The 16828-nt window shown below is 38.4% G+C and overlaps 7 protein-coding genes across 7 annotated transcripts; 4 read left to right on the top strand and 3 right to left on the bottom strand.

The window, feature by feature from the left end:
- Positions 1-16: 16 nt before the first annotated feature.
- Positions 17-2602, top strand: FDP41_007769 (uncharacterized protein; the record flags this gene model as incomplete). The annotated part of the gene is made up of 1 exon (XM_044711549.1): positions 17-2602. The coding sequence occupies one exon, from the start codon at positions 17-19 to the stop codon at positions 2600-2602; it is 2586 nt and encodes an 861-aa protein (XP_044568567.1).
- Positions 2603-2714: 112 nt separating this feature from the next.
- FDP41_007770 (uncharacterized protein) lies at positions 2715-4741 on the top strand (the record flags this gene model as incomplete). The annotated part of the gene is made up of 5 exons (XM_044711551.1): positions 2715-3039; positions 3204-3288; positions 3340-3570; positions 3708-4465; positions 4635-4741. The coding sequence occupies 5 exons, from the start codon at positions 2715-2717 to the stop codon at positions 4739-4741; spliced, it is 1506 nt and encodes a 501-aa protein (XP_044568568.1).
- A 489-nt stretch (positions 4742-5230) lies between these two features.
- FDP41_007771 (uncharacterized protein) lies at positions 5231-7995 on the top strand (the record flags this gene model as incomplete). The annotated part of the gene is made up of 3 exons (XM_044711552.1): positions 5231-6355; positions 6459-6636; positions 6713-7995. The coding sequence occupies 3 exons, from the start codon at positions 5231-5233 to the stop codon at positions 7993-7995; spliced, it is 2586 nt and encodes an 861-aa protein (XP_044568569.1).
- Positions 7996-8090: 95 nt separating this feature from the next.
- Positions 8091-10418, bottom strand: FDP41_007772 (uncharacterized protein; the record flags this gene model as incomplete). Its single annotated transcript, XM_044711553.1, has 1 exon — positions 8091-10418. One exon carries the CDS (start codon positions 10416-10418, stop codon positions 8091-8093), a length of 2328 nt encoding a protein of 775 aa, XP_044568570.1.
- A 719-nt stretch (positions 10419-11137) lies between these two features.
- FDP41_007773 (uncharacterized protein) lies at positions 11138-12490 on the top strand (the record flags this gene model as incomplete). The annotated part of the gene is made up of 1 exon (XM_044711554.1): positions 11138-12490. One exon carries the CDS (start codon positions 11138-11140, stop codon positions 12488-12490), a length of 1353 nt encoding a protein of 450 aa, XP_044568571.1.
- Positions 12491-14133: 1643 nt separating this feature from the next.
- FDP41_007774 (uncharacterized protein) lies at positions 14134-15468 on the bottom strand (the record flags this gene model as incomplete). Its single annotated transcript, XM_044711555.1, has 1 exon — positions 14134-15468. The coding sequence occupies one exon, from the start codon at positions 15466-15468 to the stop codon at positions 14134-14136; it is 1335 nt and encodes a 444-aa protein (XP_044568572.1).
- An 81-nt stretch (positions 15469-15549) lies between these two features.
- FDP41_007775 (uncharacterized protein) lies at positions 15550-16694 on the bottom strand (the record flags this gene model as incomplete). Its single annotated transcript, XM_044711556.1, has 2 exons — positions 15550-16130; positions 16235-16694. The coding sequence occupies 2 exons, from the start codon at positions 16692-16694 to the stop codon at positions 15550-15552; spliced, it is 1041 nt and encodes a 346-aa protein (XP_044568573.1).
- Between the last annotated feature and the right edge of the window lie 134 nt (positions 16695-16828).

Here is a 16828-nt window from a genome sequence, read left to right on the forward strand (position 1 = left end):
ACAATCGAGAGACACAATGTCCAACCTCCTTCTCACATCACCCATTCCATCTCCTCCTTCATCACCACAGAAGCAACAACAACGAAAAAGCCAAAAGTTATGCCACCACCAGTCTTCACCCCAATCAACGTTGAATACATCAAACCTCTCAAACATGGATGGTGGTTTTGGATCTAGGAGTTCCATGTTGTCAACGAGTACTTCATCAATTACGGACTCGCTATTGTTGATGAGTCCTATATCTTCATCATTTTCCAGCAACTATCGTAACTTTGAGGACTTGTCAAACCTCAAACAACCAAATTCAACGATGGTTGCTGACTCTCAACCTCCAAAAACACCGCCAAGAAGCACCCCATGTACAGCAATTACTGCTTCACCTTCATGTCCCCACACAGCTCCAAGCCATTTACTGACAAGTCCACAATCTAGAAATGCAAAATTTTCACGAGCAACTTCATTCGCTCACCACCAACAAGATTCCTCCTTCATATTGAGTCCGTCTAAAAAGAGGTTACATCCTCTCTCGGTACTTTCTCCTCAGTCATGCCAAAAACCTCTCACTCAAGTTTCAGATGTCAATCATAGAAATTGCATGACGGCTTGTAACAAGACAAATCGAAGGATCACTGTTGCATCCAAACCTTCATGTATTGTGAAGAAATTGGACTTTTCCAATATTGTTACATCATATAATGACTGTGATCAAGAGTGTACAAATTCTCAATTACTATCCCCATTTTCTCCTAAATCACTTTCTTCTCCCAAATCAAACGCAGATTTATTTTCACCTACTTCTGGTAAGAGAAGGAATTACGAATCCATCATGTCTCCAACAAACTCTCTTCATGCAGATCGATTCATTCCACAACGGTGCACCTCGAGTGAATTGGAAATTGCTAAACATTTAATGTTCACATCGAATGTTCCTTCAACACCTCCCTCTTCCAACTCACAAAGCAGCAACAATGGTCACAATAATGGAAGTTCCACAATGAACATGCCCTATCAATTCGAATCATGTCTCGAAAGTCGATTACTCGATTCCACTTCCAAAATTTCTGAAAAGAAAATTTTCAAATTTAAACCCACAAATTTTCACAGCCTTAATATTAGTTGTGGTAGTATGATTTCCGTTAATGGATCGACAGAAGAAAGTTATCGAAATTCAGGCCAATCAAGAGATCCCTCTGGTGACACAAACTCCACCTCTTCTGACTCGTGTTTCAACAATCAAGAAAATATTCGAAGAGGTAACATGTCCTCGTCTGTGGTACTCTCTCCGAAACATGCACTTCAAACTTCAACAAGTGCTGACTCTAATATTCAAAACAAATTACAGGCTGTCTTTTCGTGCAACAAACAATTTTCACAAATGACAGAAATGGAAAAACGACAGCTTCTGCAAGGTGGCTATGGTAGTGGCCATTCCAAGCAACGTGTAATTTCTTCTCTCCCTGAACGTGTTCTGGATGCACCCAAAATGCTGGATGACTTTTATTTGAATTTACTCGATTGGAGTTCACAAAATATACTGGCAGTGGCTCTTTTTGATACTGTCTACTTGTGGGATGCCAACAATGGAAATATTCACATGCTCACCAAAACGAGTGAAGGTTCTCCAGAAGAAGTAGAAACCAATATTAACACCATCACAAGCGTGGCTTGGACTATGGATGGAACTCATCTAGCAGTCGGAACCAATCACTGTACCATTGAATTATGGAATGTTGAACGAAAAAAGTTGGTAAGGAAAATGCTTGGGCATTGCTCTCGAGTGGGCTCTCTCTCTTGGAATCCGAAAGGTCCGTTCATGCTTTCCTCGGGTTCGAGAGATGGTAAAATTTTGAATCATGATGTTCGAGTTGGACCTGGTGGGCTCAATATTCACTCCACACATGGTCTATTCATGCAACAACATGAAGCCATTCCAAACTATCCCAGCCAAGTCACTTCAGTGTTCACTGGCCATTCCCAAGAAGTTTGTGGTTTGAAATGGTCACCCGATGGATCTCAACTTGCATCAGGAGGCAATGATAACACTCTCCACATTTGGGATGCACATGCTGCAAGCTTTTCTCCATCTCTTTTTACTTTTAATGAACATGTGGCTGCTGTGAAAGCATTAGCGTGGTGTCCATGGCAAGGTCACTTGTTGGCCAGTGGTGGTGGAACAGCTGACCGAAAGATTCACTTTTGGAGTACTTCGAATGGAGCTTTATTGAACAGTGTAGATACCAAATCACAAGTGTGTAGTTTATTGTGGTCCAAATACGACCGAGAACTCGTTTCTTCCCATGGGTTTTCACAGAATCAACTCATTGTTTGGAAATATCCAAGTTTGAGGAAAGTTGCAGAACTCACTGGTCACACGAGTCGCGTCCTTCATTTGGCTCAATCTCCGGATGGCAGTAGTGTGGTATCTGCAGCAGGAGATGAAACACTCCGTTTCTGGAGGATATTTTCGAGTGCGAGCGATATTTTGCATGCAAGTTGCAGCACGAACCAACTTTCGTATGGAGCCAAACAATTTGGAAGATTTTTCACATCGAACACTCAGTATGAATCTCTTTCCCTAAATGATATGATGTCTCTCAGATAATAATTATTAAACGAATGGTTCTTGAAGCGATTTATTATGTGATTTGCTCTTCGGGATGACATTCATTAAAAACATCGGAGTTCTCCATCTCCTGAACGTGCATGTCAAAAAAATGTTGCGCACGTCGTCCCTCTTGTTATTCTCGATGAGTGTGATGTTGCTCGTGTTCATCATATCATCGGTCCTCCATGCTCGTGTCCTTACAAGAACCAATTATATCGGTGCTTTGAATCATCGTCTTTTACAGAAAAATAGAAATCTCTTCTTGCGGGAAGCATCATCTTCGGGAGGTGTCGACCAATGGATGACTCAAACTTTGGATCATTTCGACCCACAAAATACAGAGACATTCCAACAACGTTTTTGGGTCAATGAAACCATGTGGAATAGAGCAAATAACGGACCTGTGTTTATTATCATTGGTGGAGAAGGACCAGGTAAGTGTGTGGTAATTTTACATGAATCATGAACATTTAAATGAATGATTGGCAATTGGATGTATAATTTTGAAATGATGAATTTTATTATGAATCAATCGTTCTTATACATGCCAAAATGGATCGTTTGTATATATTTGCAATTTTTTTATTCCATCACACAGCTTCTGCCGGTTATGTCAATGGTCATTTCATTACTAATGAGTATGCTAAACGATATGGTGCTTTAATTGCTGCATTGGAGCACAGGTAAGTCTATGATTAAGCAAATCTCTAATGATGACAATTATTGTTTCACAGATTCTATGGAGAATCCGTACCAAGACAATCTCTTTCTACTCAAAATTTGAGATACTTGACCAGTGAACAAGCATTGCAGGATTTAGTGGATTTTAGAAGTTATTTGATCAAAAAGTATAATATTAATGAAGCCAAGACCAAGTTTGTTTCTTTTGGAGGTTCATACTCTGGAAATTTATCAGCCTGGTTGAAGCTTAAATATCCACATTTATTTGTTGGCGCTATTGCTAGGTAAGTTATGAGTGAGGAGAGACAAGAAAATACTATAATTTATTATGCATTTTGATGATTTGAATTTCCGAATTTATTGAACTTACAAATGCTTTTTTATGATAATGTTGACTAATTGAATGATAAAATATTCACAGCTCTGGACCTGTATTGGCACAATTAGAATTCCCAGAGTACATGATGGTTGTTCAAAATTCAGTTGGACCAAAATGTGCTGAAAGAATTAGACAAGCCAATGACCTTGCTGAACAACTACTTTTAACTCCAGCAGGAAGACTACGTGTCGCTAAATTGTTCAATGTTTGCAATCCAGAAAGTTTAACAGATGTCAATGATGTTGCTACTTTCTTTTCCTCACTTTCTGACGGTGTTTGTGAAGTAGTTCAATACAATTTGGATAACAATGGACAAAAGGCATTCAATATTTCAAGTATGTGTAATATTATTGAATCAGGATCAGATGCTTTGGAAAGTTTTGCCAATTGGGTCAATACTTTCAACTCATACTCTGGAAATTCATGCACTGAAAATTTATACAGTGACATGATAAAACAAATGAAAGACGAAAGGCCTTTCCCTCAAAATCAAAACAGTGCTGGACGTGCTTGGACCTACCAAACTTGTGTTGAATTTGGATATTATCAAGATGCAGTTGGTGACAAACAACCATTCTCAACAAAGATCACCTTGCAATATTTCCTTCAACAATGCTCTGAAATTTTCGGAATTAATGGAATGAAGCCAGACATTGCTTTCACTAATAACATGTATGGAGCAAAGAATATTGACACGAGCAATACAGTGTTCTCAAGTGGTTCTGTGGATCCATGGTCGGTCTTGGCAGTGACTCGACCTACACAGTTCGTTCCACAAGGAAACATTTTTCACATGCAAGGTAAGTCATTGTGGTGAATTTTGTGTAAATAATTGAATGTAACTCAATTTTATGAATGCTCAATTTCACAATGAATGCACTCGGTTCGGAAACGAATTTGTTTCTTAATCCTATTTTCAATAATGAATAATTTGATGAAAATTTTACTTGTGAAATACCTTCTGAATAGGCACTGCTCACTGTGCGGACTTGTATGCTTCCTCTCCAAATGATTTGCCAGACCTTGTTCGTACTCGTGTTGAAACTCAAAAGTTAATGGACAAGTGGTTGGCTTAAACCTAGAGCGTGACCCGACTCGTGGACAAGTAAATTCCTTTTTTAACCAACAGACAACTGCTATTGTAAAGTGTATTTCAGCCGAATCTTCGCCAAACATATCAAAATAATGAGAAACGGAAGCCGTTTTGAAAAACAAAAAAACATTCGAGTGTCCCAGCTTTTCTTCGTGTGGTTTACTTTTCTCTTGTGCCAAAGCTCCTCGAGTCATTACACCCGTTCCTTGTTGTTTTTATCACTCAAGAAAAACCGTCTTGGAATTTCTGAAAGGAGCTACTCCGGAGTTTGTGACCCAACATTCCAACTCGGCACAAAACCATCATATTGAAGAAAAATTGAACGCAAATCATCATCTTCTAATACTCTCCATATTGTGGCTAATCGTCTCTACTCTCATTTCCATAATAACTCATTTTCATCATCCAAGTCCATTCATAGAAAAATTTGAAACAGTCAATCCAACAACAACAAGACCATTGCATCCTCATCATGATTCCCAATATTACTTCGGACCAGACAATGCATTCCATCTCAACACCTCCTGAATCAATGAAACAACCCAGTGATGAAGAAATCATGTTGTGTTCATCTTCTTCTTCTTCTGCATTAAATTCTTCTCCCAACAACAACAACAACAAGACTCATTTCCTTCATCCCAAAGAAGACTCCCAACAACAACAAGTATTACACGTTCATACTCCTCCTTCTCATCGTTCCACAGCAAGGGGTCGCTCCTCATCCAGCACTACGACAGCAACGACACCAACCTCCTCATCAGGAAACTATGCAACCACGAAACGTTCAAGCCTTCATCGATCTCGTCCCTTCTCCAAAGATTCCATCACGTATAGAGTCTTGCAAGACCTTGCCGCAACTACGATTTGTGATCATCATCATGATGGTGATACTTTCTACCTTCCGAACGGAATTCAAAAGAATGATACCTGTCTGTTTGAAAACAACAACAACCATGAGATGGATGTGGCTCTTGGAAATCATTCGTCCACTGTTCTCGAGAATGAAACCATGATGCAAAAGTGGGTCAAACAAAAGATAACACTCATTCATACGATTCATGACAATGTCGTGGGTGCAGAGGCTGTATTCAAAACTCCATTTTCAACCAATCGGTTTATTCCTATTACTTACTGTGATTATATTGCTTCTGGAAAACCTTTGAAATTTATTGAAGATTATTTGTTTGAACAAGTGTTACCGACCTATGCCAATACTCATACGACTACTTCGTTTACAGGTTATCAAACCACACATTTCAGAGAGGAGGCAAGAGAAATTATTGCAAAGTGTGTGAATGCAAGATTAGCAAAATCATGCAACAAGAATGATAATAATTGTATCAGTTGCTCCAATACTGCTTCCAAAAACACAGATGGAGATTGTGATGTTGTTCTGTTTGTAGGCAGTGGCTCCACCAGTGCAGTGAATACTTTGGTGCATTGTATTGGAATAAGGGAAAGAGTATTACTGGCTCGTTCTCGATCTGAACTGCCTGTGGTTTTTATTTCTTCCTATGAACATCATTCAAACATTCTCCCTTGGAGAGAGTCTGGAGCTATTGTTATTCAGATTGCTGAGGATCGATATGGTAATCAGGTACGAGAATGGCAAACGATTATTGATAGGTTCATTCAGTGCAGCTTCAAATGTCACGGGTGTTTGTACGGATTGTGATGCAGTTTGCAAATTGTGTCATGAGCATGGAGCCTTTTGCTTTTTCGATTATGCTGCTTCAGCTCCTTATGTCCCATTAGATATGAATCCAACAAATGATCCTCTCCTTCATAAGGATGCAATTTTCATTAGCCCACATAAATTTGTGGGTGGTCCTGGAACTCCTGGAATTTTAATCGCTAAAAGAAAGCTCTTTATGAATGGTAGGTTTTATTGAGATGTGTGTAGAAATTTCTAATTACGTTAATATGATTAATATATTTATCACATGGAAAAAAGCTGTTCCAACACGTCCTGGTGGAGGAACTGTCAATTTTGTGGATGATAGAAATCATAGTTACACAGCAAAGATTGAAGAACGAGAGGAGGGAGGAACACCCGATATTATTGGCTCCATTCGATGTGCATTAATTTTCAAACTAAAAGAAGCAGTAGGACCCTCTCTCATTGGCAAATTGGAAGACGCTTACCGAGATAGAGCTTTAGAATTTTGGTCTAAAAATCCAAATTTAATTCTTCTTGGTCCAGGAAAAGAATGTATCGCAAAAGGATTGAAAAAATTAGCTTTTTTCTCATTTCTCGTGAAACATGGAGACGGTTTCTTGCACCACTCATTTGTGAGCTTATTGTTAAATGATTTATTTGGTATCCAAACAAGAGGAGGTTGTAGTTGTGCTGGTCCTTTAGGAATTGAGTTATTGGGAATTTCACATGAAACAGCTCTAGAATTCGAGGAGGCACTTCTTGAATCCTATTCATCTCCCATTTCTTTGACACACCTAAAACCAGGTTGGACTCGGTTAAATTTGAATTATTTCTTTGATGATGAAACTGTTGACTTTGTGTTGAAAGCAGTCGATTTTGTCGCTACTCATGGATGGAAATTTTTACCATACTATGTTTTTAATGAATCAAGCAATGAGTGGATGCATAGAAGGTTTGATGTTGGCTCATCTAATCCCAATTTGAACCGACCAAGCAATAAGATTTCTTCTATTCATGAAAACTTTACTGACTTTTTGGAACAACATCGAAAAAGAATATCAGACATTACATTTGAGAATGGACGTCTTGAGTTTTTGGACAATTCTAGTGAGTTGCACGATATGGAACCAAATACCATACATAGTTATTCTGCAATTTTACAAGATGCAGAAGAATTATTGCAGCAATCGGTGAAACTATTCACATCCGAAGATGGAATCAAATTGGATTACAAGCAAGAAATTACACGACTCTTTGGAGATGATGACAAGTATGGATTAGAACGAAAGTATGGCCATTTGCGATGGTACTTGTTGCCAAGTGAAGCTTTAATGGAATTAAGAGGTCAAGAATCTCCTAGAAAAGAGAAGAAAATCTTTGTGATGCCTAAAGTTTATCCAACCTCGGAAGAGTATGTGAACGAGAAGCTTCATTGTTCACCACCAACCTACATTTCAACAATGAACAGTATGCCAAGTTGTTGTTGTCCTTTCGTTGGTTGTGTGTGGTGGGTTTTGGGGCTCAGTGCTGTGGCTGTTGGTAGTGCTGTTCATTGTTTCAGAACCAGAAAACAATAAATCCTGCTTCGATAAGTTTCATTCACAATCATGTTGTTCGAAAGGTGCATTGGGGGAACAAGATTGAGTCGTTCCGTAACACTACAAATGTTGGCTCAGTTCACGACAGCTTGTCTTGTTGCCTTTTTTCGTTTAATCTGCTTCACTTTCTCTGCAAACGAAAGTGCATGGATTGTCTCAGCACCGAACTTGTCTTGAGGAGAAACGGTCACCATGATTAGTACCTTACTGTCTCCCTCTAGAGAATCTCGAAGAACTTGTGTGAGTTTTGAGTTTCTGTATGGAATGTGGCGTTGTTTTTGAGCAAGCGCCACAACAACGTCCTGAACAGCGGACAAGCTCTTGTTCACATGCGATGTTTCTGCAAACTGTTCAGAGTGGACATGCACACCACTCATTTCTACATTTTCAGAACCAGCTAAATCAACAAATCTCAACACTGATTTTGTGTTCAAAGGCTGTGTCATGATTTGTTGTTGTGCGATACTATTCTGACGAGTTCTTTCGTTGGTTGTTTCCCCTGGCTTGTTGAGGAATAAATCTGTTGGATGTTGAGTGAGTTTTTCAGTTGTCGGAGAGAACAGTTTCTTTTCAATCTCAATAGACACTATGAAGTGTGATCGACTACTGTTGGCATTCATTAAAGTCTTTCCTTCAGATCGTTTTGAAATACATTCTTTGATAAGTTGGCGTAAATGTTGCTCATCTTGCACAGGACAATATTTTAGCTCAGGACTGTACGTCTCTTTTTCTGTGGAGGCATTCGACGATAACATATCTCGTACATCGTTGTTATAAATTTCTACAATACTTAGTCTCAATTTTACCTCACAAAAACATCGATGCATGTCAATAATGTGAAAAAATTCTGTAATGGTTCTTGGAATAATGCCAAGTTGATTTGATGTTCCGTTCATGGTAAAACTCTTTCCACTTCCTGTTTCGCCATACATCATCATACATACATTATATCCATCGAATGAGGAGTGAACAAGAGGTTTCAAGTCTGAGAAAATGAGCTCTTGAGTAGAAGAGGTGCCATACACTTGATCCAACTCAAAGGTTCGAATTCGTCCTTTTCTGTTGATTGTGATTACGGTATCAGTCGTTTTCTCATGTACAATACAACTTCTATGAAAGAATGAATGAATGAATTTGTTGCTTTCAGCAGGAAACGACCATTCAGGGCGTATACGGCAGCAAACACGTATATTTCCACGTTCTTCTATTAAATCATTTTGCAGCCGTTTTCGAGAGTTAATTTCTTGAAGGAGCAGTTGGCTTAACTTTTGATGTCTTTCTTCAAGCTCTGCAAATTTGTTCTTATAGTGTTCAGAAATGGTGGATGTGTCAAAAATTGTGAGTGTTTTGGAAATCACATCTTGGGAAAATTTTGAAACTTCCTTGAAAGGATTCAATTCTGAGAGTACAAATGTTTTTAAGTCATGCAATTCTTTCCTGGTACTTGTGCATATCTGATGGGCTTTTTTAGAAACTTTGAAAACAGCATCTTGGGTCAATGAAGGCTCTCTAGATGTGTTTGCTATTGCAGGTCGCGAATTAGTGTCTCCCTTTGACATTTTCAATTGCTCCTTAAGAGATTGATTTTCTTTCTCAAGATGATGTATTCTTTCTTGTAAATCCTCAATTTTTTGAGTATGTTGTTTGGTCATATTCTTAAGAAAGCTTTGATAATAATTTTTTAACTCATTTTGTTTTTGAATGGATGTTTCTAGTCCTATTTGGAAGTCTTCAAGATTATTGTTAGCTTTTGTTAAGGCTGTTGTTAAAGCATCAACTTTTGCTTGTAATTCTACAACGTTGTTTTGAGAACTCAGGCTACAACCGCTTGTGCTTGATCGATCAGAATTACATTCAGAAATGTCTTCATCTTCTCTACACAAGTTGTAATTGTTAACCGTTGTTGTCGGAATAACATCCGAATGTTGATGCGAGCCATTGAGAACGCTTTTCATATTTTGAAGTGGTGTAGCTTGTTTTGAAAAGGGTGAAGCGCAAAAATTGTTCATAGACAGTGGCTTTCGCATAGCCGTAGAGTAAAATTCTGGAAGTAATGTACCAGAATCAACAGAATTGCTACTTGTTGCTGCCGTATATGGACTTTTCTCAATGGTCTTTCTTTTTGCTCGTATTGCATTAAAAACCATAGAAATGTCTTCAATTTGATTTCCCTTTGGTGAGCTATAGCTTTGTCCTCTATTCCTAGTCAAAATAGGAGAAGATGATTGTTGCTGATGCGGATCATTACTTGTGAGTTTTGTATCAATGTTGCTACTACTTTTACTTCTATCAAAATGTCTCCGAATTTCCAAATTCATTTGGGATGTTCTTTCCTCAATCATCTTTAATGTTTCCTCAATGGAGGACGACGTCGGTAATGTGGCGTTTGATGATGATTTCATATTTTTTGAAGGACAAAAATAATTAAGAAATATTCGTAAAAGTATTAACACAACACCGTATGTCAATCATGGCGCGCGAGTTTAGGATCAACTGACTCGATGATGATTTGAATATTCACAATCTCATTCGCTTGGTGATGAGGTTTCATGCATGACAAGATGTTGCAATTCGTTCTCACAATTTGATGTTGAAACAACCAATTGGTTGTGTTCATACAGAAACAGATGTTTGGCATAATCATTTTTCTTCAAGCAAGAGAATGAAATCTCAGTGAACCTTCAAAACCAATCAACTGAATGATATTCGAACGCACGTGCGTGTTTCCAACTTAAAATCTTCCAACAACAACCTCAAAAAATCGTGGTGATCATTCAAACAACGATGTCGTCTGGGAGAATATCGTACGCTCAGGCATCACCACCGTCGCGATCGAAACATTTCGTGGAGCGCAAAAGTCCGATGCCTTTTGTGAACATTTAGAAACTTCAATTTATTTGATGCATCGTCATCATGACACGCGTGTGATGATGTGTTGTTGAACCTCTTTACTATCGCTTCGCTAAATTCGCTTAATTGCGAGTGTGCTCTCTAGGCCGAGAGAGTCATCCAAAAGAAAAAGCCTTTACATCCATTCATTACTCCAACCACCAATTCTTTCATAATCGCGTTATCACCCATTTTGAATTACCTCCAATATAATACTCTTCCTCACAACAAGATGAACAACAACACGACTAGCACTACTCCGCTGTTGAATGATAATAACAACAATAACGCCAATATTGATAAGAACTTTAACTTTATCATCCAAGAGGATTTGCCTACTCATGAAATCCTTGCTCAATACAAGAAACACGTTGAAGAAAGAACTTACCATCACTTTGGATACCCATACAATTTAAGTTACAACCATGAAGAGTTGAGTCCTTTCTTGAGATACAGTATCAACAATTTGGGTGATCCTTTTGTGGAATCTAACTATGGTGTTCACTCGAGAGCTTTTGAACAATCTGTGTTGCAATTCTTTGCCAAATTGTGGAAGATTGGTCCATGTCCCGATGAAGCCAATGCTCAAAATTGGAGTCATGATGAATATTGGGGATATGTCACTAATTGTGGAACAGAAGGCAACTTGTATGGAATCTTGTTGGGAAGAGAGCAATTCCCTGATGCAGTTTTGGTGTCATCCAGAGAGTCTCACTATTCTGTCTCAAAGGCCGCCAAGTTATACAGAATGCCTGAAATTAGAGTTCCTACTTTATATACTGGTGAGATTGATTACGCAATTTTGGAAAAAGAGTTGATCAGAAACAGAGAGGAGACTGAAGATTTGTCTCAAGGAAAGAAGAAGAGACCAGTCGTCATGAATGTTAACATTGGTACTACTGTCAAGGGTGCAGTTGATAATTTGGATACAATATTGGACATTTTCAAGAGAACTGGATACACAGAAGATGAATTCTTCATTCACTGTGATGGTGCATTGTTTGCTTTAATTTTACCATTCATTGAGGAAGCACTCGAAGTCAACTTCACTAAACCTGTCGGAAGCATCTCAGTGTCAGGACACAAGTTTATGGGATGCCCAATGCCCTGTGGTGTCACAATCACAAGAAAGAGATATGTGGAGACTTTGAAGAGTCACATTGATTATCTCAACAGTGTTGACACTACTATCATGGGTTCAAGAAATGGACAAGCTTCTTTGTACTTGTGGCTCACATTGAGAAAGAAGGGCACTGAAGGATTTGCAAAGGATGCTAGAAAATGTTTGGAAAATGCAAAGTATATGGAACAACTCTTAAGAGATGCAGGTGTAGGATGCTTGTTAAACCCTCACTCAAACACAATTGTTTTGGAAAGACCTAAGGATGAAGAATTCGTTAAAAAGTGGCAACTTGCATGTGAAGGAACAGTAGCTCACTGTATTGTCATGCCTAATGTCAGCAGAGAAAAGATTAGCGATTTCGTTCAAGATTATTTGGAACAACGGCAACGTTTCCCAGGTGTGAGCTGTATCGCTAAGCACATTGGACCTCAATATTGCTTGTGCAGCAATTGTAAGAAGTAACCCTCTTTTTCAGACAAAAAGATCCTTGTAAATATTTTAAACTTGCTGACTTTTGAACTAATTGTTTTTATTGGTTGATCTGGGCGTTGCAATCATCATCACAACTTCAACTGTTACGACTGAAGATGGGTTGAGTAAGGAATATGCTGAAATCTTTCCATTGATCCAAAACTCAAATGTGTTAAATGTTGATGACGATACTGCATACAAGCACTACAAAGCAGTTGAAATCATCAGCAATCGACATGGAGCGCTTCCATGTTGTCCTTTGTGTACACTTAGCGTACCTTGGAGCTTGATCTGTGAACACTTAGCATTACGTGTAAAACGAAGGCAATACTTGATGGATTTGAAAGAATTTAATTTGTGTTCACAACTAATTCGAGGTCTTGCTAGGATTGTCATCTTATCCAATTAAATTTCAAAATCATAATGTATTACAGCATATCATTATTGTTGAATGGAGAATTCCCAATATACTTTTCATCGAGGGAAGGCATCCTAAATCGATCTCGTCTTAAAGGAACAGAGCATGTGAATTGGTCATATTTCCTCAATGCTTGAATTCTCTCGAAGGGATGACAATTCACCACCCTGAGAAACTGTTGTAAAGTTGCCATTACAGAAGTCTAATCCTTAACAAAGAACAGAATAGTCACTTATCCTCCTTCCAAACCATTCTTCTATTTTATGGAAAATGAATAAATGAATATACACACTCCAAGCTGTGAGCAAATGCTCTCTCAAGTAGTTGCGATCCAAACCCTTCAGAATGCTCTTGGGGTGGTTTGGAATTACAAGCCACACACCAATACATCTGAAGAATTTTAATTGTTTTTTTATTTGATGGTTTGGCATTCAAAGAATGCACAAGTCACCATTTATGGTGGTCTCAAACCATGATTGTAGTATTTAAGCGGTAAAAATGTGGTAAGGCTGCATTGAGACGAGTAAGGCTTGACATCCTTTTGGCGCGGTCATGTTGTGTCATTTACTAAATATGGAGATTTTTTAAAGTGTCACCTTGTCGATAAGAATGTGGTTCGAGTGAACATCAAGGCTGTTTGATTTACAAGTCGACCCTCTCCGGACTGTTCAAATTGGCATTCAAGATACATTACAATACGCTTAATAATTTTATTGATTTGCAACCATTGTGGCAGGTTTGTTCTTCAAAGGTGGAACCAACTTTTTTCGTTTTGAAGGGCTTGTGCAAGGGTCCATGTAGAAAGTGTGGAAGGTCGACCAAAGGTTCTTCATTCTTCTTGCAAAGTACCTTGAACGCTCAATGAAAGATGGCATCTTAGTGAACATGGAATTCCAACTTTCATTGCCTTTTGCATATGTGGAAGTAACAAGTATGAGCAATTGTGCAGTTCTCGATACCAATACCTCAAGTCAACCAGGAACTTTAAATAAAGTTTTCAGTTGACTAAAAAATTTTACATTATTTTCAAGAGAAACTGATACGGTTTTGAAATCAAACAACTCCCTTACTAAAGAAGCGTTAGAACAAATATACATGAATAATTTATTTTTTGATGATTGGTGGAATAAACTTTCTTGGATTGAGGTCTTCGATGAATTTACTTGGATACTTCCAACTTGACATGTTCTCATTCATATACTTCATCACAACTTCCTCAAAGTATTGTTGGCCAACAAGTTGATAATTCAACCTGTTCACATACATTAAGGGTGGAAAAGTTGCCATTAAGCAAAAAATCTAAGTCATTTTGAGAGAAATCATCCAATGAAATTGCTTTGGAAGGCGTCATTGCATTATCTCCATTGCTTGGAGTGACGACATCTTGTCGCGCTTGTTGAGGTGAGGTTGGTGTTTCCATAAATTGACTCCAGTCAATTTCATCCAAATTAACAGCTCCTCCGTTTGGCGTGTTATTATTGTTGGCAAAGAGAGGCGAATTGAAGAATGCAGTTGGAGCCGATTGAAACATGGATGGATCAAAGTCATTCTCTTCTTCTGGTAGGTGATTATTTACAACTGGTACAACCATTAATATTGGTTGATAGCTCTTTGTGGTAGCCATACACAATTGCTGTGTCAAGAAATGTAAGCTATCAGCTATTCCATTCGTGTACGTCATCCACTCTTGAGGATTGTACATTTGAAGCATTTCCATTGGAATTTCTTCCTCATTAATATTTACAGTGTTGTTGTTAGAAGTGACAACAGAGTGAACATTAGAGGCAGCACTAGCGTTGTTGTTCTCCTCATTGGACTTGGATCGTTTACAGAGATGTGTTCGTAACATGTCTTGATCTAGCTCCACAGGCACAAGCTCAACTTGTGGATTTTCCTTTCTCTTAGTGCTTGGATTTTTGGTCCTAGTTTTAGTTGTTGTTTGCTGTCTTCTCTCCTTCTTCTTTTCCATTTCATCTCTCGTTTTACTTCGGCACCACATATTTTGAGAGACAGCCAATACAGCACCATCCTCTTGGCGCACAACCCGTAGGAATGAAACCTTTTTAGTGGCTTCTTGAGTTAAGCTCCGTCTCATCTTTTTCTTCTTTTCAATATCTTGAGGAGTGAGTTCTCCTTTGATGGATTTAGCCTTGTTTTTTCTATTCTTTCTTCGTGAAGAGTTATCTCTCCGAATATGTATCACAACACTTGTAGTTGGGAATGAAAAATCAGACACGAGAATAGACTCTTCTTCAAAACTTTCATCATTGTCTTCATCTTCAAATAGAAAACTTCTCAATTCAATCAAGATAGGTTTGGCTTGCATGGTAAATTCAGTATCAAGAATGACATGAATCTTATCGTTTACATAGATGGAATAGAGAGAACCTCTCGGGAGGTTGTTAGTTGTTGTTGTTGTGGCAGTGTTGTTGGAACAAAAACCCTTCTCACAGTAGGCAACCACCGATGGTATGATTGTGTTGTCCACAGATCCACCAACATGAGAGGGTGCAGAAAATAATAAACAATTATCTCCGAATAATTCTGTCATTTGTTGATGATTATTTCAATCACGTTCTGATCCCTATTTATGGTCTTGTCAAATGAGTGTTCAAATTTTTTTTAATTGATTTTATTTATAGCTGAGAGAATTTTTCAAATGTTCCTTTTTCCTGACTTGGGATACTTGCAACAAAATCTTACCCAAGGTTTTACGATCCTCAATTTCTCGATGTGCCTCTGCGGCCTCTTCAAGCTTGAAAACTTTGTGAATCTTCATGGAAATGAGATGTTGTGAAACCCACGAGAAGACCTTTCCTGATTTTTCTCTCATTTCGTCATACGTTCTCACAAAGTCAAACATTCGAGGTCTTGTAAAGGTGAGAGAACCCTTAGCACTCAAATCTAATGGTAAAATTGGAGGAACTGGTCCAGAGGAATTTCCAAAGCTAATAAACAATCCTCTTACTCCCAATGAGTTCAATGAGCTTGAATAGGTATCTTTACCAACGCCATCATAAACAACATCGACACCTGCATTGTTGGTGATTTCTTTCACTTTTTGAACCACGTCTTCTCTTTTGTATTGAATCACGTGAGTGCATCCTAACTCTTTTGCCCGCGAGATTTTCTCATCAGATCCAACTGTTCCAATGATTGTTTTCACTTTTTTTACTTTTGACAAGATTTGAACGAGGACTCGACCAGTACCACCTGAATCATCATAAGAAAACATGTAAATTTCCATTCATAGAAAACATCAATGGTAAGGCAATAATGTTCATATATTATTATGCAAATAGTAAATAATAACAAACCTGCTGCTGCATGAACCAAAACCACATCACTTCTTACACTTGGAATATCAAATGCCAAATAATAAGCAGTGATCCCTTGCACCATGCAAGTAGCTGCATCTTGGAGAGACACCTCGTCAGGAACCTTTACAACATTCACATAGCCCGAGAGAACATATTCAGCATAAGAACCAGATCCTGACGTAAAAGCAACACGATCTCCGACTTTGAGTCCACAGCTGCTTGGCACTTGATCACCAATTTCTTCAATGTAACCACTGCCATCTTGGCCAAGAACTTTAGGGAACGATGAAACTGGATATAATCCACTTCTGAAATAGGTGTCAATGAAATTTACTCCAGCATACACGACTCGGATCAATATTTGATCGGAGTCTTTGTTGAACGCAGGTTTTGGGAAATTATTTTCAAATTTCAGAGCAGAGGCATCACCAGTGGCGTGAATGACAGTTGCTTTCATTTTTTTTGTTAATTAATTGAAGAAATATTGATGGTGGTTCGTGTGTGAATTCAGAAATAAGGAGTTGATCGTTGCTTGTGAATTGGTGAACCATGCAATAATTGCGACATCGCACGGATGGTTTATTTCTGAGC

The sequence above is a fragment of the Naegleria fowleri genome (genome assembly GCF_008403515.1).
Source record: "Naegleria fowleri strain ATCC 30894 chromosome Unknown tig4, whole genome shotgun sequence".
NCBI classification, from domain to species: domain Eukaryota; phylum Heterolobosea; class Eutetramitea; order Acrasida; family Naegleriidae; genus Naegleria; species Naegleria fowleri.